Here is an 18,772-nt window from a genome sequence, read left to right on the forward strand (position 1 = left end):
GGGGCAGTCCTTAGAAGTCAGTTTTAAAAATAACAAAAAATTTTTTTTTTTAAAGGGCAACTGAGTAGAGACATCATGGCTGTATATCATGGAGGAGACAGATTCTTCAGATTTAGTCCAGGAACATTACTAACATGGAAAGATGTCCACTTAATCAATGTAAATTGTAAAATATCCATTTGGTTAAAAAGAAGCACAAAAGAACTAGTATATGCTCAAAGGTTGGTGGACCCACATACACACATTTTTCCCCCAGACTTTTTAGCAATAATTCTCTCCAGAGGTTTCTTTTCACTTTATATTTTCAAAATAAATTAGGTATTTTTTCTGCAGTGTACCAGTAATACTTTGTAAACACACACACACAGAGACACTTTTTAAAAAGTTACTCATAGCACATTTCATAGCAGCTCTGGCTGGGTAGCTCAGTTGTAGTGGTGTCCCATACACCAAAAGGTTGGGAGTTTAATTCCTGGTCAGGGCACATACCTAGGTTGGAGGTTCAATCTCTGGTCAGGGCAAGTACAGGAGGCAACCAATCGATGTTTCTCTCTCACATCGATGTTTCTCTCTTACAAAATCAGTAAAACACACATCCTCAGGTGAGGGTTAAAAAAGAAAGAAGTTACTCATAGCATAACACTGTGATTTGGAATTGTGAAGTTTACTGAATCAGGTACTCAGTCTATAAGCAGCACTTTTACCTCCATTCCACCTCCTGTGTTCCTCTTCTATTGTTTTTTTTTAAAACATGTCTATTTAGTTCCTTATAAAAATACTAGAGGCCCGGTGCACGAAATTTGTGCATGGGTGCAGTCCCTAGGCCTGGCGGCGATCTAAGTGCGAGCCTCTGGTGTGGAAGGGCAGGTCTCAGCTGACCTCAGGGCCCTGGGCGACACCTGGGCCCTCGGGCTCCCATGTGTCCCCCTCTGCCTGAGTCATTGGGCCCTTGCCCTGCTCCCTCAGCACCTGGGAACCAGGTTGCGGCCCCACCCCCCACTGCCACCATAGGTCGCTGTCTGCTGGACAATCAGGCCCCCGCCCAGCTCCCTCAGTGCCTAGGAGCCGGTGGCAGCCCTGCCCCCCACCACTGCTGCTGGTCGCCATCTGCGGGGTGATCAGTGGTGCAATTAGGCCCCGCTCGCACCTGCCTTGGCCTGGCACCACCCGCTCACCTGCTCTACCATCCTGCTGCGGTCCCACTCTCATCAGGGCCCATGCCTCCACTGCCGCTCACAGCCAACACCATGTCACTGAAGCCCACCATGTTTTGCATCACCCCCAGGTGGTCAGTGTATGTCATAGCGAGCAGTCGAACTCCAGGTTGAACTCCCAGTTGAGAGGACAATTTGCATATTAGGTTTTTATTATATAGGATTTGGGAGCAAAACTTATCTTATTCATATTTATTCACTTCTCCCCATCCTATTTCTCTGTTCCTATTATGCATTGCACATTTGTAAATATTTACACTTTATTAGAGTCATATAAATAGTAATTATTTCATACGAAGGTTGGAATTTAATACTGTAATCTATGGTACAGTTTACTCAGTCCACATTCTTTTCTTTCTCCTCCCCCAAAAATAACCATTGTGGCTATCAAAACAAAACCCAAAACAAATAAGAGCTCTATTTCTCATGTCCTCCAGTTACTAAATATAGAACAGACTGAGTTGTGGTGACTCCTAGGCGAGAAAAAGATTCATTTTTCTAGGATCAGAATTCCAGTTTCTAGCTTCTTTAATTTGGGACCTGGGCTATTTTGTTTTATGTTGTTTCCTTTTCATTAAAATAGAAAAACAGATCAAAGCCTTTTCTGCCTTTGACTTTATTACATGTGGCACATGGACTGCTTGACTTAATAAATTTCTAAGGACAATGAAGACTTTACCATTGAAATGTTAATATCCATTACTTTAAAACATTCACTTATAAATCTTTTGTTTATAGCACTATGCTTTAAAGATAAGATGTTATTTTTTAAAAACCATAAAAGTACATTTAATTGTAAATTATTCCCAGTTGAGTTAGAGGAAGTTTCCAGTAAAGTAGGTAGATTAAAGTGGTTGCTCAAATCCTCCCACAGATAAAAATTAGAAAATCTGGAAAAATAAAACAAACTACTAAAAGCATTCAAAAACAGATAGATGCTAGAGGAGAGTTGACTCCTAAAAATTGTAATTGGAAGGAGCGAAACTTGAAAGATTATGGCTTTTTTTGTCAAAGAGTTTCCTCCAGACTCCATAGTGGCTTTAGTGGAATGAAATGACAATGAAAAACTGCAGCCTTACGGGTAAGAGGTGATAAAGAAGAGAGGTCAGGGATAGAAGAACAGCTGGAAATTTAAGATGGAAATCCTGGAAGCAAGAAAATACTGCAGAAATGGTGAGGCCAGCATCTGAGTAAAAACTCTGCCGAAGTCCAGCCAGTGTGGCTTAGTGATTGAGCATCGACCTATGAACCAGGAGGTCACAGTTCAATTCCTGGTCAGGGCACATGCCCAGGTTGTAGGCTCGATCCTCAGTAAGGGGTGTGCAGGAGGCAGCCAATCAATGATTCTCTCTCATCATTGATGTTTCTATCCCTCTTTTCCTCTCCCTTCCAAAGGTGGCAGGTTTTAAACTCAAGTAGAAATAGGAATGGTATAGTGTGGGTAATAGTAATAAAATGATCCTTTAATTCCATTGGACAATGGATGAATTCCCACTTGAAATCTCAGCTAGATAAGAAAGAAGAGATCCAATTTGCTTTGTTTTCTTCCCAAAGAAAAAAATCCTTATTTGGACATAAAAAATAAATAAGTTAGAAAGTGAGCATTCAGAGCATCAATTCACTGTTGACTTCCTATAAATGATAGCTTTCCCCAAGTCAAGTTGGATTCTAGGAAGAATATGGTGAATGTCTATGAGAGGCAAACACTTTATTTTAGGACCCCCATCAGATGAACATTAATCCATATAGTGGGTTGAATAGTGGCCCCCTGAAAAGATGTGTCTAGTTCTAACCCTCATACCTGTGAATGTGACCTTATTTGGAAATAGGGTCTTTGCAGATATATAATTAAGGATCTTAAGGATCTCAAGATGAGGTCATCCTGAATTTAGGGTAGACCCTAAATCCAATGACTGATGTCCTTATAAGAGAAAGGAGAGGGAGTTTTGAGACACACAGAGACACAAGAGGAAAGGTTATGGGAAGACAGGCAGAGATTGGAGTGAGTGATATGTCTGTAAGCCAAGGAATGCCAGGGACTACCAGCCACCGAGTGTAAGAGGCAAGGAAGGATTCTCCTCTAGAGGCTTCAGGTAGAATGCAGCCCTGTTGACACCTTCATTTTGGACTTCCAGTCAATAGAACTATGAGAGAATAAAACTCCTGTTGTTGTAAGTCACCAAGTTGGTGGTAATTAACAAATGACAGCCCTCGGAAATTAATACAGTCAAAGATGAAAATAAGGCATATTCGAAGTTGTTGGAGGGAAAGTTGTTATGTAGACTCACAAAAATATATTTTGTAAGACTTGTGCATCTATTGTGTGAAGCCATGTAAGGAATCTTAAAATTTTATAGGTAATCAATTGGGGGGAGGGCAATTGATTTATATAGATACTAGAGGCCCAATGCATGAAATTTGTGCAAGGGACTTGGCCCTCGAAGCCCCGGCTACCTCACGGCCCTGCTCACTGGTCGTTCCGGAAGGTCATTCCAGAAGGTTGTTCTGCCATCCAGTCTAATTAGCATATTAGCTCTTTTATTATATAGGATAATCCCAAAAAGCAAAATAAAATGACCCTTTTTATTTGGAGCCCTTAGAAAAGTTGAAGAGGGAGACACAGAAATACAGAGTGTGTGTGTCTGTATTAGGCAAATGTATAAGCATATCCATTAAATTTTCCATTAGAGAATAACTTAAAAACCATACTAAAAATGATACAAGTTAGTTTTCTTTCAAATTAATACAAAAAATGATGGTGGTTCTTCCTTTGAAAATAGTTATTGGTAAAGTCTGACCTGATGTTCTTCTTACCCCAGTATTTCAAGCCCATATAACATTTATAATTACTTTGAGATAAGGCTCATTTTATTTTATTTTTTAGTCTATTGTCTCTAACATTTCTAATCTAAAGCTAAATTACTTTTCAGATCATAGTTCTAAATTTTGTACTTCATATGTTGCAGTCCCAGGAAATGAACTTGAAAAATGTTCGTTCTTATTCTGGTCTCCTTTTTAAGGTGGAAGGTCTTTGAATAGCTAGCTGTATGGAGCATATTCTTATTTGAAGCCTTGTGGTTTCCAACAATAAGATGACGTTTGTTCCTCTCTCTGAAGTTCCTTATCAAGAATGCCCAGGGATTATCCTGTACTATTACCTGACCCTAATAGCAGCTGTGGGTGTTTTTTTCTGGAAGCAAAAGTCTGGAGGAGTGGGATGGATAGGGAGATCAGAGAAAGATGGAATTATCTCTGGAAAAAAAGAAGCCAGTGGTTATACCATACTTAAAAATGTATAATTTAAAGGTAAAATGGCAAGCTGTTTCAGCCCCCAACATGTCCCACTTTTTAAAATGTTGTCTAAAGAAAGACATCTTGAATCCAAATTACCCAATTTTCTTGTTTGTGTAAACATTCTAAAATCTGCCAGAGGCTGGATGTTGCGAGGTGGGAATAAAGGAAAGTGAAGGCAAATAAGAAAAGGAAGGGAGCCAGACGGCAGTTCGGTGTTTCCATCCTGAACCTCCAGTTTTTGTGAAGCGCCAAGATCTGGACGGCTGTGATGCCTTCACAATTGGACATGAAATCAGAGATCTTTGGTTCTAGCCTCTTGCTGTGACTGTGCGTTTTTTGAACTTTACAGAGTAAAGATTTCTTCCTTGTGTTATTCAGTTTATCATTCTAGTCTCATTATGGAGGAGATAATGGATCAACTCCTCATCTATGTGATTATAAAAATCGTACAAGGAGCCCTAGCTGGGTTGGCCAGTTGGTTGGAGCATCATCCCCTACACTAAAAAGGTTTTGGGTTCAATGCCCAGTCGGGGCGCATTGGGGAGGCAGCTGATAGATGTTTCTCTCCCCCTCCTCCTCTCTCTAAAATCAATAAAAACATATCCTCGGGTAAGGATTAAGAAAAACAGTGCAATGACCCGGGGATAATGATATGGTAGGGCATAATTGAAACTCTGGGTAATTGTACGCTATGTCTCATTTTCCTTGTATATCATTCTAGTGACACCAGAGGTACTTAAATTAAAATATATACATATTTGTTGACTTAACCCATCCAGGTCCCCAGTCACCTCTCTTCCCTACATTCTCAGATAAAAATTTCTCTCTTCCCTGGGGAATGCTGAGAACCACAGTGGTCTTTGATAAGACCATTTGGTCCTGACATCTTAATAAGCAGCCAGATGCTAGAAAACATGAGTTGTTAGACTCACGCTGGTCAGCATGGCCACAGAGCTCCCTTTCTGTACCACATTGCTCTTTTTTGCCAGCTTGAAATCTTGTTCTCTGTCCTCACCTTCATCTGCAACTGCTCACATTTCCGAGGGGAAGGGATACTTCAAAGCTTTTGTTTATTACTCCTCCACTGAAGCATCTCCTATTGTGGTCCCCAGTATTCTCCGTTTTGCCAAATCAATGATCAGTTTTCTGACCTTGGCTACTTCTCAGAAGCATTTGACACATCTTAGCATTTTCTTCTCTAGGTTCTTGGGGGCACATTCTTTCCCTACTTCACTGGAAGCTTCTCAGTCTGTCTTGCTGGACCTTTCTCTGCTGCCAGACTTGTAAGCATTGACACGCCTGGGGTTCCGGTCTTAGCTTTTTTTTAAAATTGGAACTTTCCTCTGAAGACCTCAGCGATCTCCATTGCTTTAAACATCTTTATGCTGTGTCTCTGGCCTAATCTTTCCCTAGATCTCAGGACTCATAGCTAGCTGCCTACTTTAATTTTCCCAGTTGGATATTTAAGCTGTCTCAAACTTAATAATGACCTGACTTTCTGCCCTAATCACCAAAAAACTTCCCCGTTTCCCTCTTTTCAGTAAACAATAAATACCACCATCCATCCACTCAGTTGCTCAAGCCAAAAACTCAGAAACCTCTGAGCTTTTTCCCTATACCCTCTTTCAGTTTATCAGCAAGTTCTATCAGTTCTACCAGAATGTTCCTGAATTCCACCCTTCTGATCATCTCCACTGCTACTGCCCCAGATCAAACCTCCTTTCTTCTCACCTGACCCCAGCAACAGCCTCCGACAGGTCCTCCTGTTTCCACCCTCTCCTTTCCATGGTCCATTATTCACACAGCAGTAGAGTGAGCTTGCGCAAATCATTTTATATCATTCACTTGTTTATAATTCTCCATTGGCCTCCCATCAAAACCAGCCTCCATTTGCCTTTCAAACCTCACATCTTACTGCTCTCCCCATTCCCTGGGCCGCAGACACACTCGCCTTCTTTGTTTCCTTCACACGTGCCAACCTCGTCTTACGTTTCATCCTCATGCTCTTTACAGGTTCCCCTCTATGTACTTCCCAAGACAATTTGTAGTTTATTTTTGCTTGGTTTTGAATTTGATACAGTATCGTACTCTACGTAGTCTTCTGCAACTTTGTTTTCACTAAGTATTGTGTTTTGAGATTAATGCATGTTGAAGTCATTTTCACTGCAGGATGATAGCACTTGAGTGTATGAATATACCCCAGTTTATCGCCCACTCTTCTAACAGTGCACATTTGGGTTCTGATGAGCATAACATAAGTAATACCTAGTTTACTGAGAGCTTACTGTGGGACAGGTACTATTCTCAGTGCTTTTATACATATGAATCCTCACAACAAGCCTCTGGGTTGATATGACAATCCTCATTTTACAAATGAGGAAATAGTGGCATGGGAAGATGATGTAACTTACCCGCAGCCATATAGCTCATGAAGACTATGGGCACTTTTGTATACGTCTCCTGGTTCACAGGGCAAGCATTCTCCAAAAGCGAAATCGCTGAATCCTGGATTTCACACATGGCCTCACAAGATGATGCCTGACAGTTTCCTAAGTGCCTAAATGTCCAGCTGATACTCCCACTAGCAGCATATGAGTTCCCATTACGCCACATCTTCACCCAATAGTTTTGCCAATTTTGTGGGTGTAAAATGATATTTTGATTTCAATTTGCATTTCCCTGATTCCTAATGAGGTTGAGCATATTTTTGTATACTAGTATTTATTAGCCATTAGTGGCTAGACGTTTCTGGAAACATGAAACATCTGTTTATATCTTTTTACCCACTTTTCTATTGGTTTGCCAGTCTTTTTCTTATTGAATTATAGGAATTCTTTATATACTAGATCCTTTATCAGTATTATGAGTTTCAAATATCTTTTCCAAGTTCATGATTTGTGTTTTAATCCTGTGGTGTCTCCTGATGAACAGAAATTCCCAGTATATATATAAAAGGCTAATATGCTAAGTGTCCGACCATCTGATCAGTTGCTGTGATGCACACTGACCACCAGAGGGCAGACGCTCAATGCAGGAGCTGCTGTTACACGCACAGAGAAATGGCACCGCGGACCTGTCGCCCACAAAGCAACACTCAGCTTCCCCCAAGTGGGACATAGGCCCCGCCACCACCCCAGAGCAACAGCCCACCAAATCGCAGCTGACACTGCCAAGACCCCAAGGCGCAAAATGCAGCCCACAGCCCAGCCTAGCCTGGAAACAGTTGCTGTGGACGCTGGGTAATGATGTCACGTAGCAATGCCGACTTCCTCGCCCTAGCCATGACTAGCCTCCTTGCAGTTTCTTCAGCCCAGGAACACAGCCTGTTTTATAGCCAGGTGCAAACATTTCACACTTTAACCGAATGTCTGTGAAGCGTTTTCCTGTGCCTCATCTCATTTGATCCTCACAGAAGTCCTGGAGTAGGTAGATAGGAGACTCAGTAGAGTCCTATTTTCTTTTCATTAGCCGGAAAACGGAGATTTACAAAGTTTAGAAACTTGACCCGACTGAAAAGAAGTAAGAAATGGTGGACCTTGAAAATGATTTCAGGTTTTCTCACTGTGCAGAACATAGTCAAAAACTGCTGCAGTTAAATATTTTACCCTTTGTTCTCCCTGCATGATCTATAATAATAATCTGCTTCGTGTTGATATTTACTGCTGTGTTGCTGACAATTACCTGAAAGAGAAGTTGGGGTGCTTCACTGAGCTGGAAAAAGTTTAGCTACATCAGAAAGCAGGTCTAATTAAGCAAGTTTATTCTATATATACATAAAGCTAAGTTGACTCGCACATGCACAATGCATATAAAGCTCTCGCTGGTGCCAATCACACGCGTGTGTTTCGGTCTGTCATTATCGATCGTGAATTTGGTTGACCTATTATAGAGAAAGGGCAAATAGCGATATTAAAATATTTCTTCTAATTAATTTCCTTTCAGTATGCATGAATTCGTATACTGGGCCACTAGCTTTAATATAATTGAATTTCTCAGTGTTTTCAGTGTCTTATTTAAGAAATCCATTCTTACCTCAGAGTCAGAAAGATATTGCCCATATTTTTCCTAAAATCTTGCCTTTTACAATTAAGTATTTAATATCCACCTAGAGATTATTTTTATATATTGTGTGAGATAGGATCCAAATTTTCTTATTTCAGAGTTTATTCTTTTCCCAGTTATTTTAATACTGCCCTTATATCAAGTTTTTGTATAATTGTGGGATTGTTTCTGGATGCTCTGGTCTGTTCCATTGATCTTGTTTTCTGTTCTTTCAATACCATACATGTTGGTTTTGGCTTGATGTGTATGGGCACCCCGGAGGTTGATGGGATAATGTACCTGTTTGACATTTCTCAAGTACAACAGTTAGATAAAAGGGGCGGGTGCTCATTTACTAAAGGAAGACACAGTTTGGACTGAGAATGGCATTCTGACATTTTTACTTGAGATAAAGCAGTGTTTCCCCGACAGAATGCCAATAACTCTTTTCTCATAAGTTCCTTATGTCTGACTGGATCTTCTTTCTCTAAATTTGTCTAGGCTATTCAGCTTGACCCTGAAGAAGCTGGTCATGCTCAAAGAAATGGACAAAGATCTTAACTCAGTGGTCATTGCTGTGAAACTACAGGTGAGTTGAGCAGGATTGTTTGTTCAGGGTTTGAAGAAGCTGGATAACTTTTGCCCACTGTTAGGGCTTCAGAAATGCTGATGGGGACCACCTCTCTCCCTTCGCTCAGAAAAGTAAGTGCAACGTGGAAAGACAATTGAGCTTGTGAGACCTCCTCGAATCCCAGTGCTGACTCTTAGTTAAAGCACTAAATTTTTCTAAACCTTAATTTCTTCATCTGGAGAATAAAAACGGCTCTTTCTGCCCTGCCTATCTAACAAAGTTACTGTGAAGGCCAAGTGATGCAGATGCTAAAGTACATACTTGGTAAACCATTCAGAAACTGCGAGGGTGGCTTGTATCAGTTTCGGCCTTTATCCCAGGATTTATAGGCCAAGCAGATACAAGGGTTGGGGTTTTCTTTGGAGGTTTTCTATAGGGTAGGAGAAATTTATAGGTTATTATTTCAGAATTAGAGATTAAAATTTTACTGGGATATTTTATATTCTGGATAATCTTCACATTTAACTCCCTATTCTTGACTCAGTATCTTCAAAGGACCCAAAATATTTCACATACCTTCATATTCTAAGCATTTCTGAATTTCCGGGAAAAAGGGAAAAGTGAACTACAAAGAAGTTAAGGAATTTATCTGTTGCCAGCTAATTACTGAGTGGCAGAAGTGGGACTAGAAACTAAAGAGCTGGTAATTTACGTGGTCACTAAACACCATTACCAGACCTTCTTAACTGATAAGTCTTCTCTAATGACGACTCCCTAGAGTTTACCGAGATTCTCAAATGCCTCTGGAGTCATTAAATAGTTATTGAATTCTTCAGCTTAAGAGTGGTGTATTTATTTAATTAATTTATTTAATTCTTAGTCATTAAAAAATGGTGAACTATATGGTAACTCCCTACTAACCGGAATATTTTATTAGCCAGACCAACTATCATGCAGCAATTTTTGTACTACCATTGGCTTCATTAACATCCACATCTATAGCACTCACAGTATGTGAACCATGCACTGAGGTCCTTTGCTTTGTTTCTGAGATAAAAGTCTCTTCATTTAGATCTCAAAAGTTAAAACATTTAAATTACTTGTTATGAATTCCTTTGTGTCCCACCTTATACTCTTACTCCCTGTTCATTTTTGTGCATAATTCTTCCAAAGTCTGTGAAACATACGCAGACACGAGGGGCGGAAAAGAAAGTGTGGGGCAAGTCCGTGCAGGTGGGAGCTTTCAGTATCTTTCCCTCCTTTCCTGGTTTTGCACCCGTTTCTAGGTCACAGGCAGTGTCCCACTTTGGGGGGAATGGGCAGGGCTTGTTTCCTTTGCTAAAAGCTGTTGCTTTCTAGCGCAGACACTGTTGGTATGGTTTTGAAAGTTCCCTGCTGCTCTTACCGTCCTGCAGTTAAATGCCTTTGCCAAAAGAAATAATTTATTTCCTGGTTAAATATTTAACATTCTATAAAATTTTAAATTATACCAAAAAACTGCAAATATTCTGAATTTTATTGCTTTATTTCTAAGCAGTTGAAAGTAATTACAGATGTTATCATTTAATACATATTTATTAAGCATCTATTATATGCCAAGCATTGTTCGAGGCACAGGGGCTAGGTACAGCAGTGAACAAAACAGACCAAAATCCCTGCCTGAAGGACCTTTGTGTCTGGTAGAGTAGCAGTTTTCAAAATGAGGTCTGCAGACTCTGGGCTCCCTAAACCCCTTTCAGGAGAGACACAAGGTTGAAGTGATCTTCATGATAATACTGTGGCCTTATTTGCTCTTTCCACTTGTGGTGACATTTGCATTGAAGTGGGCAATGGTGGGTAAAGCAGCAGGTCCTCAGTGCACAGCAAGGCAGTTGCCCCAGGTTGTACCAGTAGTTATTGCATTGTTTACCATCACACTCAAAGGAAGCGAGAAAGGGCCAGTTTTGCTTAAGAATGTCCTTGAAGAAATAGTAAAAATGGCTAATTTACTATATCTCAACCCTGTACTCTGTGCCTTTCTAATATTCTGTGTGATAAAATGGGTAATATGCATGAAGCACTTCTGCTTCCTAGCGAAGAATGCTGTCATCTCGGGGACAAGTGCTTGTGCAATGAGTTAAAGTCACTGCTTTTTCATGGAACCATTTTCACTTTGAGAGAAGGGCTTACAGACAAACTGATTATTCAGACTTGGGTATTCAGAAGATATTTTCTTGAACTGTCACTTCAAAGGAAATAACAGAATATTTTTTACTAATCCTACCTATAATAAAATGGTAATATGCAAATTAACCCTCACACCCTCACAAGATGGCTGCCTACGACCAGGCCGGCAGGGAGCTTAGTGAGAGACGACCAAACGACTGAACAAGCAGACTGTATGGGGCGACCAGGCCAGCATGGGGGTTAGTGAGAGACGACTGAACAGCAGGCTGTGTTGATGAACCTTGAAAACATTCTGCTAAATGGAAGAAGCCAGTCACAAAAGACCACATATTATATGGTTCCATTTATGTGAAATGTCCAGAACAGGCAAATCCAGTGTCAGAAAGTAAATGACTGGTTGCCTCGGGGTAGGGACCGGGGGTGATTAAGTTGGTAGAGAAACAGCTAAAGAATATGGGGTTTCTTTTGGGGGTGATAAATGTTCTAAAATTGATTGTGTTATGCACAACTCTAAATACACTAAAAGCCATTGAATTGTATACTTTAAATGGGTGAATTGGGTGTCATTTGGATTATATCCCAGTATAGTTGTATGCCATCTTATAAATTATTTTTGTTTTGGAAAAGATATTTTTCATAAAAATATTTTTATGTAAACATATAGTAGGCTTATTATAGTTATTTTAAATGAATTGATATGTATTTTTAAATATCTCAGTTTTAATTCCTAATGTGGTAAATATGGATAGAAATACCTGCATAAACAAAAGTTTTTTGGATCCTCAATAATTTTGTTTTATTGCTTAAAGTATTACAAAGAGTATTACATATGTCTCCTTTTTTGCCCCCCTTGACATTCCCCTGGCCTCCCATACCCCCCAGTGTCTTGTGTCCATTGGTTATTCTTATATGCATGCATACAAGTCCTTCGATTGATCTCTTATTTCCCCCCCAACCCTCCCCAGGCTTCCCACTGTAGTTTGACAGTCTGTTCAATGCTGCTGTGCCTCTGTATCTATTTTTGTTCATCAGTTTATAATGGTCTTTATTATCCATAAATGAGTGAGATCATGTGGTATTTATCTTTCTCTGACTGGCTTATTTCACTTAGCATAATGCTCTCCAGTTCCATCCATGCTGTTGCAAATGCTAAGAATTCCTTCTTTTTTACAGCAGCATAGTATTCCATTGTGTAGATGTACCACAGTTTTCTAATCCATTCATCTGCTGATGGGTCCTCTAATTTTTAAGAGTTTAAAAAGATACTGAGACTGAAGAGTTTAAAATTATTGTAGTAGAAAGAAAGAGACAATAAACATAATAAATAAAAAACTTATATCCAGGCTTTCCTTGAACTTTAATCCATTCTTAAAAACATTTGGATGGTAGAAGTCTATCTTCCATTATTTATTTATTTTTTAATATATTTTATTGATTTTTTACAGAGAGGAAGGGAGAGAGATAGAGAGTTAGAAACATCGATGAGAGAGAAACATCAATCAGCTGCCTCCTGCACACCTCCACTGGGATGTGCCCGTAACCCAGGTACATGCCCTTGACCGGAATCAAACCTAGGACCTTTCAGTCCGCCAAGCTGACGCTCCATCCACTGAGCCAAACCGGTTTTGGCTCTTCCATTATTTAAATGGGAAAAATAGCAATGCATTTTCAGACATCTAAAACCTCAGCCTAGCCCTGACCGGTTTGGCTCAGTGGATAGAGCGTCGGCCTGCGGACTCAAGGGTCCCAAGTTCGATTCCAGTCAAGGACATGTACCTTGGTTGCAGGCACATCCCCAGTAGGGAGTGTGCAGAAGGCAGCCAATCGATGTTTCTCTCTCGTCGATGTTTCTAACTCTCTATCCCTCTCCCTTCCTCTCTGTGGAAAATCAATAAAATATTTTAAAACAAAATAAAACCTCAGCCTATTTCCTGAAATACCACTAGAGCACTTTTTTTTCCCACTTCAGCACTCTTAAATATCTGTATGACAATCCACTGAGAATAGTTTTATTTAAAAAAGAATTTAAAACACCAGTGATGCCCTGGTCGGGTAACTCAGTTGGTTAGAGTGTCATCCCCTTATGCCAAGATTGTGGGTTCAATCCCTAGGCAGGACACATACAAGAATCAACCAATGAATGCATAAATACGTGGAACAACAAATTAATGTTTCTCTGTCTGTCTCTCCAAAACCAATAAAATTTTTTAAAAATTAAATAAAAATAAAACACCAGTGACTTAATTTTTAATATATTAATACTTATTAATGGGTATTTTTATGTGCTGTAAGTAATGGTCCTATAGTATCAGATATAAATTGTTTTGCTTCTATACTGCAAATGAAGGTATACTATTATATAGATTTTAAATGAGACATAAAGATACTAAAGATAATTTTTAAATTGGACCCAAGTTGGTATCCCAGGCACCTGGAAGAAGCGAGTATTGGGACCCATGAAGGGCTTAGTCTTTGGAGAGGGTGGGAAAGATGGAAGCAGAAATACATCACACTTTAAAAGTGCCAGAGCCGCCCTGACCAGTTTGGCTCAGTGGATAGAGCGTTGGCCTGCGGACTCAAGGGTCCCGGGTTCGATTCCAGTCAAGGGCATGTACCTTGGTTGCGGGCATATCCCCAGTGTGGGGTGTGCAGGAGGCAGCTGATAGATGTTTCTAACTCTCTATCCCTCTCTCTTCCTCGCTGTAAAAAATCAATAAAATATATTTTAAAAATAAAAAAAAATAAAAGTACCAGAGCCATGACTGCACTGTACCCTACGTCCTGTTACCTGCATATGCAATTCACTTTAACAGGTTTGCAATCCAGATAATGTATTTAGGATAGAAATGTTTATAGCACATATTTGGATAGTGATGATAATGCGGACTGCTGCTATTGGAAGGTGATATGTTCTGTTGGGGAAGTAAGTAAATCATATAAGAGAAAGAGGATGGAGCATGCAGAGTGAGAGTGGGGGGTTACAAATTATAGTTTATATGTGTTGGTCAAGGTAGGCCTCATTGAGAAGACTTTGAAGGAAGTGAGGAAGGGAGCCATGCAGATATCTGAAGGAAGAGCATTCCAAGCAGAGGCAAACGCCATGACAGGACTCTAAGGCAGGAGTGTGTCTGGGCTGCTTGTGTTTGGCATGTCTGGCAGAATCAAGAAGAAGGAGGGGGAGGCCAGTGAGGGTGGGGAGAAGTGAGAGCTGTAGGAGATGAGGTTGAACAGGGAGGGGGAGAGGATGTGTGCAGATTATTGCAAGGTCTCTGGCTTTCATTCTGTGTGAATTGGAGGGTTTTGCTTGAACCGATTCGCTTGAACAGAAAAGTGATAAGACCACTCTGGCTGCTGTGTGGAGAGTAGACTGAAAGAGGAGCCAGGAGGACCAGTTAATAGGCTACAACAGTGATTCTGAAGAGGTGGCGGAATTTTTGAGTAAGCAACTGATAGGGTGAAAATGCCACTAGGCAAGATGTGGAAGACTGTGGTGCAACCGGTTTGGAGGGAAAGTCCAAATTTCAGGTTATCATATTATGTTTGAGATGCCTATTAAACATCCAGGAGGAGATATCGAAAAGAGAGTCGAATGTATGAGTTTAGAGTTCAGGAGAGAGATGTGGGGGAGAGAAGTCATTTGGAGAGTCATCGACGTATTTGAGACCATAAGTTAGATGAGATCATCAGGAGTGGAGTGCATATAAAGGAGAGGACAGGTCTAAGGATTGAGGTGCCAGGCACCCCAATATTAAAAAGTCATGGGGAAGAAGGACCTGAAACCAAGAAAGAGCAGCAAGAGGGTAAGAGGAAATCCAGGCGAGTGGCGTTCTGGAAGCCAAGTGAAGGAAGTGTTGCTGACTCAGAGGGTGATGGGCTCTGTCAGAGCTGCAGATAGGTTCAGGAAGGTGAGAACAGAGCGTCAGTTCCTCCAGTGGAGGTTAGCCGAGACCTTGTCAGTGGCAGTTTTGGTGGAATGGTGGTATAGGAAGGCTGACTGGGATGCATTCAAGAGGAAATGGGAGAAGCCTTCAAGACAGCAAAAATAGACAACTCTTGAGTTTGCTATAAAAGGAAAGTGAGGTAGGGGTGGTAGTCAGCAGGGCATGTGGGGACAAGAGAGGACTTAAAAAAAAAAGAAATAATGGCATGTTATTGTTAAGGGAAATGATTCAGAATAGAGAAGAAAGTTGATTATGTAGGCGAGCAAAGAATGGCTAGAACAGTCTGAGTAGGTGAGAAGGGATGAGATCCAAGGAGGACGATTGACAGGACAGGAGCAGGGTTTCATCTGTGTCCCAGGAGGGAGGAGGGTGTGAGTACAAAGGTGGTCAGGAAGTGGGTGGGTGTGGCGGGAGCTGTGGGAGCTCTTTTCCTGGTTTTCAGTTTTCTCAGGAATCAAGGTTATTGGCTTAGAAAATGGAAGGACTTGGGAGAATGCAGTGTGATTGCAGGGCAGCATGAAGATTCGGGGTCATAAATTTAAAGTCAGAACAGTTAGCCTGATTATAGGATTCTCTCCAGGCATGTTCAGCTGGTGCAGTTGGAATTAAACAGGGTTGTAATTTACCAAATGAGTACTCAGAACAATAGCAGGCAAAGGAGTTAAGGGCATGGGCAAGGACATGCTTATAAAGATTGATGATGGCATGGAAGCTTAGGGTAACGAGGAAAGCAGGAACAACAGGGACATGACGGGGAATGAACGGATGGGAGGATCAATGGATTGTAGGCTTTGGTGAGTTTGAAGGATTATCATTGTTGACAAACTAGAGAGAATGAGCTGAAAAGATAGGAAGTGCCAATAGAGAGTGAGTGGGATGCATAAAACTGAGATTAAGTATTGCTTATAATATGATCATGTGAGTGAGTGAGTGAGATAGTGAGTGACTAGGACAAGTTTGAGGACAAGATCATTGGAAGAGAAGAACTTGGGATTTAGAGGTCAGGCTGTTGGAAAGATCATATGTATATTGAAATCATAGAGTTATGACTGGAGTAGTGTTGGGGAGAGAAACAGTGAGTGAGGAGCCACAATCACGACATGAGCAGGAATGACTGGCAGTTCTAGGTGACAGCAACAGCAAGGAATAGAGGATAATATAGTCTTATGACATCAGTTCAAAGGGGGAGTTTTTAGGGAGGTGGAAGGGAGAACATTCTGTAGCTGGTGATGAGCAAGAGGATACCTGCGCCACCTCCATGCCCAGCGGTAGGTGGGTTGTGGGAGAAGAGCAGCCACCATCTGAGAGGGCTACCAGGAAGCAGGGTCTTCAGGCGCACACACACCAGTTCTAACAACTAGAAATACCTCCAGATCATGCCAGATGTCTTCTACCCCTGGCAGAAATATATGTAAACCACATTTTGGCTTATCTCAGCATTTCTGAGATTCATTTTACAGAGATTTCTTAAAAGCCTAAATAAACTCAGGTGAAAACTTTGTCAAGATTCTTGTTTGTAATAGAGGTTTCTACAAAAAGCATTGTCTAACAGATAAAGCAGTTTCCTTTATTATTTTAATTGGTATAATGCTATTCTAATTACAAAACATTGTAAAATGCATTTTATTTTTAAAAATTAGCAATGGATAAGAAACCTAAAAGTAAAAAATAAAAATTTTAATTTCTAAAGGAAAAAATAGCAGAATATCTGCTCCGATACAGCAGAATAACTTCACAACCTTGGAGTAGGCAAAGATTTCTCAGCTGGGACCCAGAATGCATTGAGCATAAGAGAAAAAAATAAATAAAGTTGATTAGATCAGAATTAAATAATTCATCAAATTATTATTAAGAAAATGAATAGGCAAAATATTTATTATTAAGAAAATGAATAGGCAAAATATTTACAGTACATATATCTGACAATGTCATGTATAAGTTTAAAAACTTACACCTTAATGACAAGATAAGCAACCTGGGCAAAGACATTTGATGAAATACGTACTTCATAAGTGGAAATTTACAAATAAGCAATAAACTAATGAAAACGTTCTCAATATTGTTACTTGCCAGGGAAATGCAAATTCCAACCCGTGATATTCCACTGAGCGCATCCATTAGAATCCACAAATCAACTTTACCGAGTGCTAATGAAGCTGTGGGGCTGCTGGAGTGGAACTCAGTCTGGCGGTTTCTCATAAAGTTAAACATGCATCTCCCTGAGACCCAGCAATTCCTCTCTTAGGCGTTTGCCCAAGAAAAAGCAAAACACACGTCCCCACAGACTTGTACAGAACAGTAGCTTTAGCCGTAATACCCCAAACTAGAAACAACCCAAATGTGAATATTCGGCAGCAGGAGAATGCGGAAACAAAGTGTGGTACCCATGTTCCTAGAACAGAATTCTACTTAGTTATAAAAAGGAATGAATGGTACACGCAACAACCTGTATTGACCTCAAATGCATTATGTTGGGCAGAAGAAGCCCTTGCAGAATAGTGTATACTGATGGTTGCATTTCTGTGAAATTTTAGAACAGACCAAGCTAATCTTTTGTGAAGGAAATCAGAGCAGTACCTGCCTCTGGGAGGGGTGCAAGATTGGGAAGGTTCAGAGGGATTTTCCAGAGCAATAGAAGTGTTCTACATCTTGATACGGATGTGGGTTACACAGTGTGTGCATCTGTCCACTCATCAGCCTGGGCACTTCACTGTGTTCAGATCAGACCTCAACTTAAAAAAAATCGTTTATAGAAATTTACTGGCATTCCTCAGATCCTCCTGCGTAACTATATTATTTTTTTAGAGCTAAAAACACTGCAGTGTCTAATACAGTTGAAGTTGGAGGGGGAGGGAGGGCTAAAAGGAAAGTTTCCTGGAAAAAAAAATATAGGTGGGCTGAGACCTGAAAGACAAGTTGGTTTGCTGTGTACAGAAGCCTGAAAGAGCATCTGAGAAGAGAAAAAAAACACACAGAAAGGACAGTGCTGCTGAAATGTCAATTAGAGAGGAAGAGGCAGGCTAAGGTGAGCGTGGAGAGGTCACTCCACACCCTGGGGGACTGGTACCTGCTTGCCTCTTCCTCCAGAGTATTGGGAAAACTCAAATGCAATAACAAACCATTTTAATGTGAAAACCCTTTGTAAACATACAGTACAGTAACAACATACAGTATACCTTATGGTGGTGGTGCCTTAATTCTAATACAACAAAGACTGATAAGAATGTAGAGTTTTTTAAAGTTGTTTGCAAACATAGTATTTCTTTTAGTCAGATTTTTAGTGACACGGCTTTGACTTAGTTTTTTCTTGGTTTCAGGGTTCAAAAAGGATTCTTCGCTCCAATGAGATCATCCTTCCATCCAGTGGACTGGTGGAAACAGAACTCCAGTTAACCTTCTCCCTTCAGGTGAGAATCTGCTCACTAATATGCCATGTCCAGTCCTAGTCCCTAGACAGCCCTCTAATCAGGAAACCGTTTTATCCAAGAGCAGACATAGCCTCATGAATGAAAGTCACCCAGTGAACTAGCCGTAGCAGGAATGGA

General features: G+C 40.5%; 1 protein-coding gene across 1 annotated transcript in view; it reads left to right on the forward strand.

The window, feature by feature from the left end:
• The window catches only part of PACS1 (phosphofurin acidic cluster sorting protein 1), a 97,977-nt gene that overhangs the window by 51,254 nt on the left and 27,951 nt on the right, over window positions 1-18,772 (forward strand). The window contains exons 2-3 of the mRNA XM_006101590.3: window positions 9,051-9,138; window positions 18,545-18,634. Coding sequence (XP_006101652.1) covers window positions 9,051-9,138; window positions 18,545-18,634 — 178 coding nt within the window. The remainder of the gene's footprint in view (window positions 1-9,050; window positions 9,139-18,544; window positions 18,635-18,772) is intronic.

Source organism: Myotis lucifugus, unplaced genomic scaffold, assembly GCF_000147115.1.
Source record: "Myotis lucifugus unplaced genomic scaffold, Myoluc2.0 scaffold_373, whole genome shotgun sequence".
NCBI lineage: Eukaryota > Metazoa > Chordata > Mammalia > Chiroptera > Vespertilionidae > Myotis > Myotis lucifugus.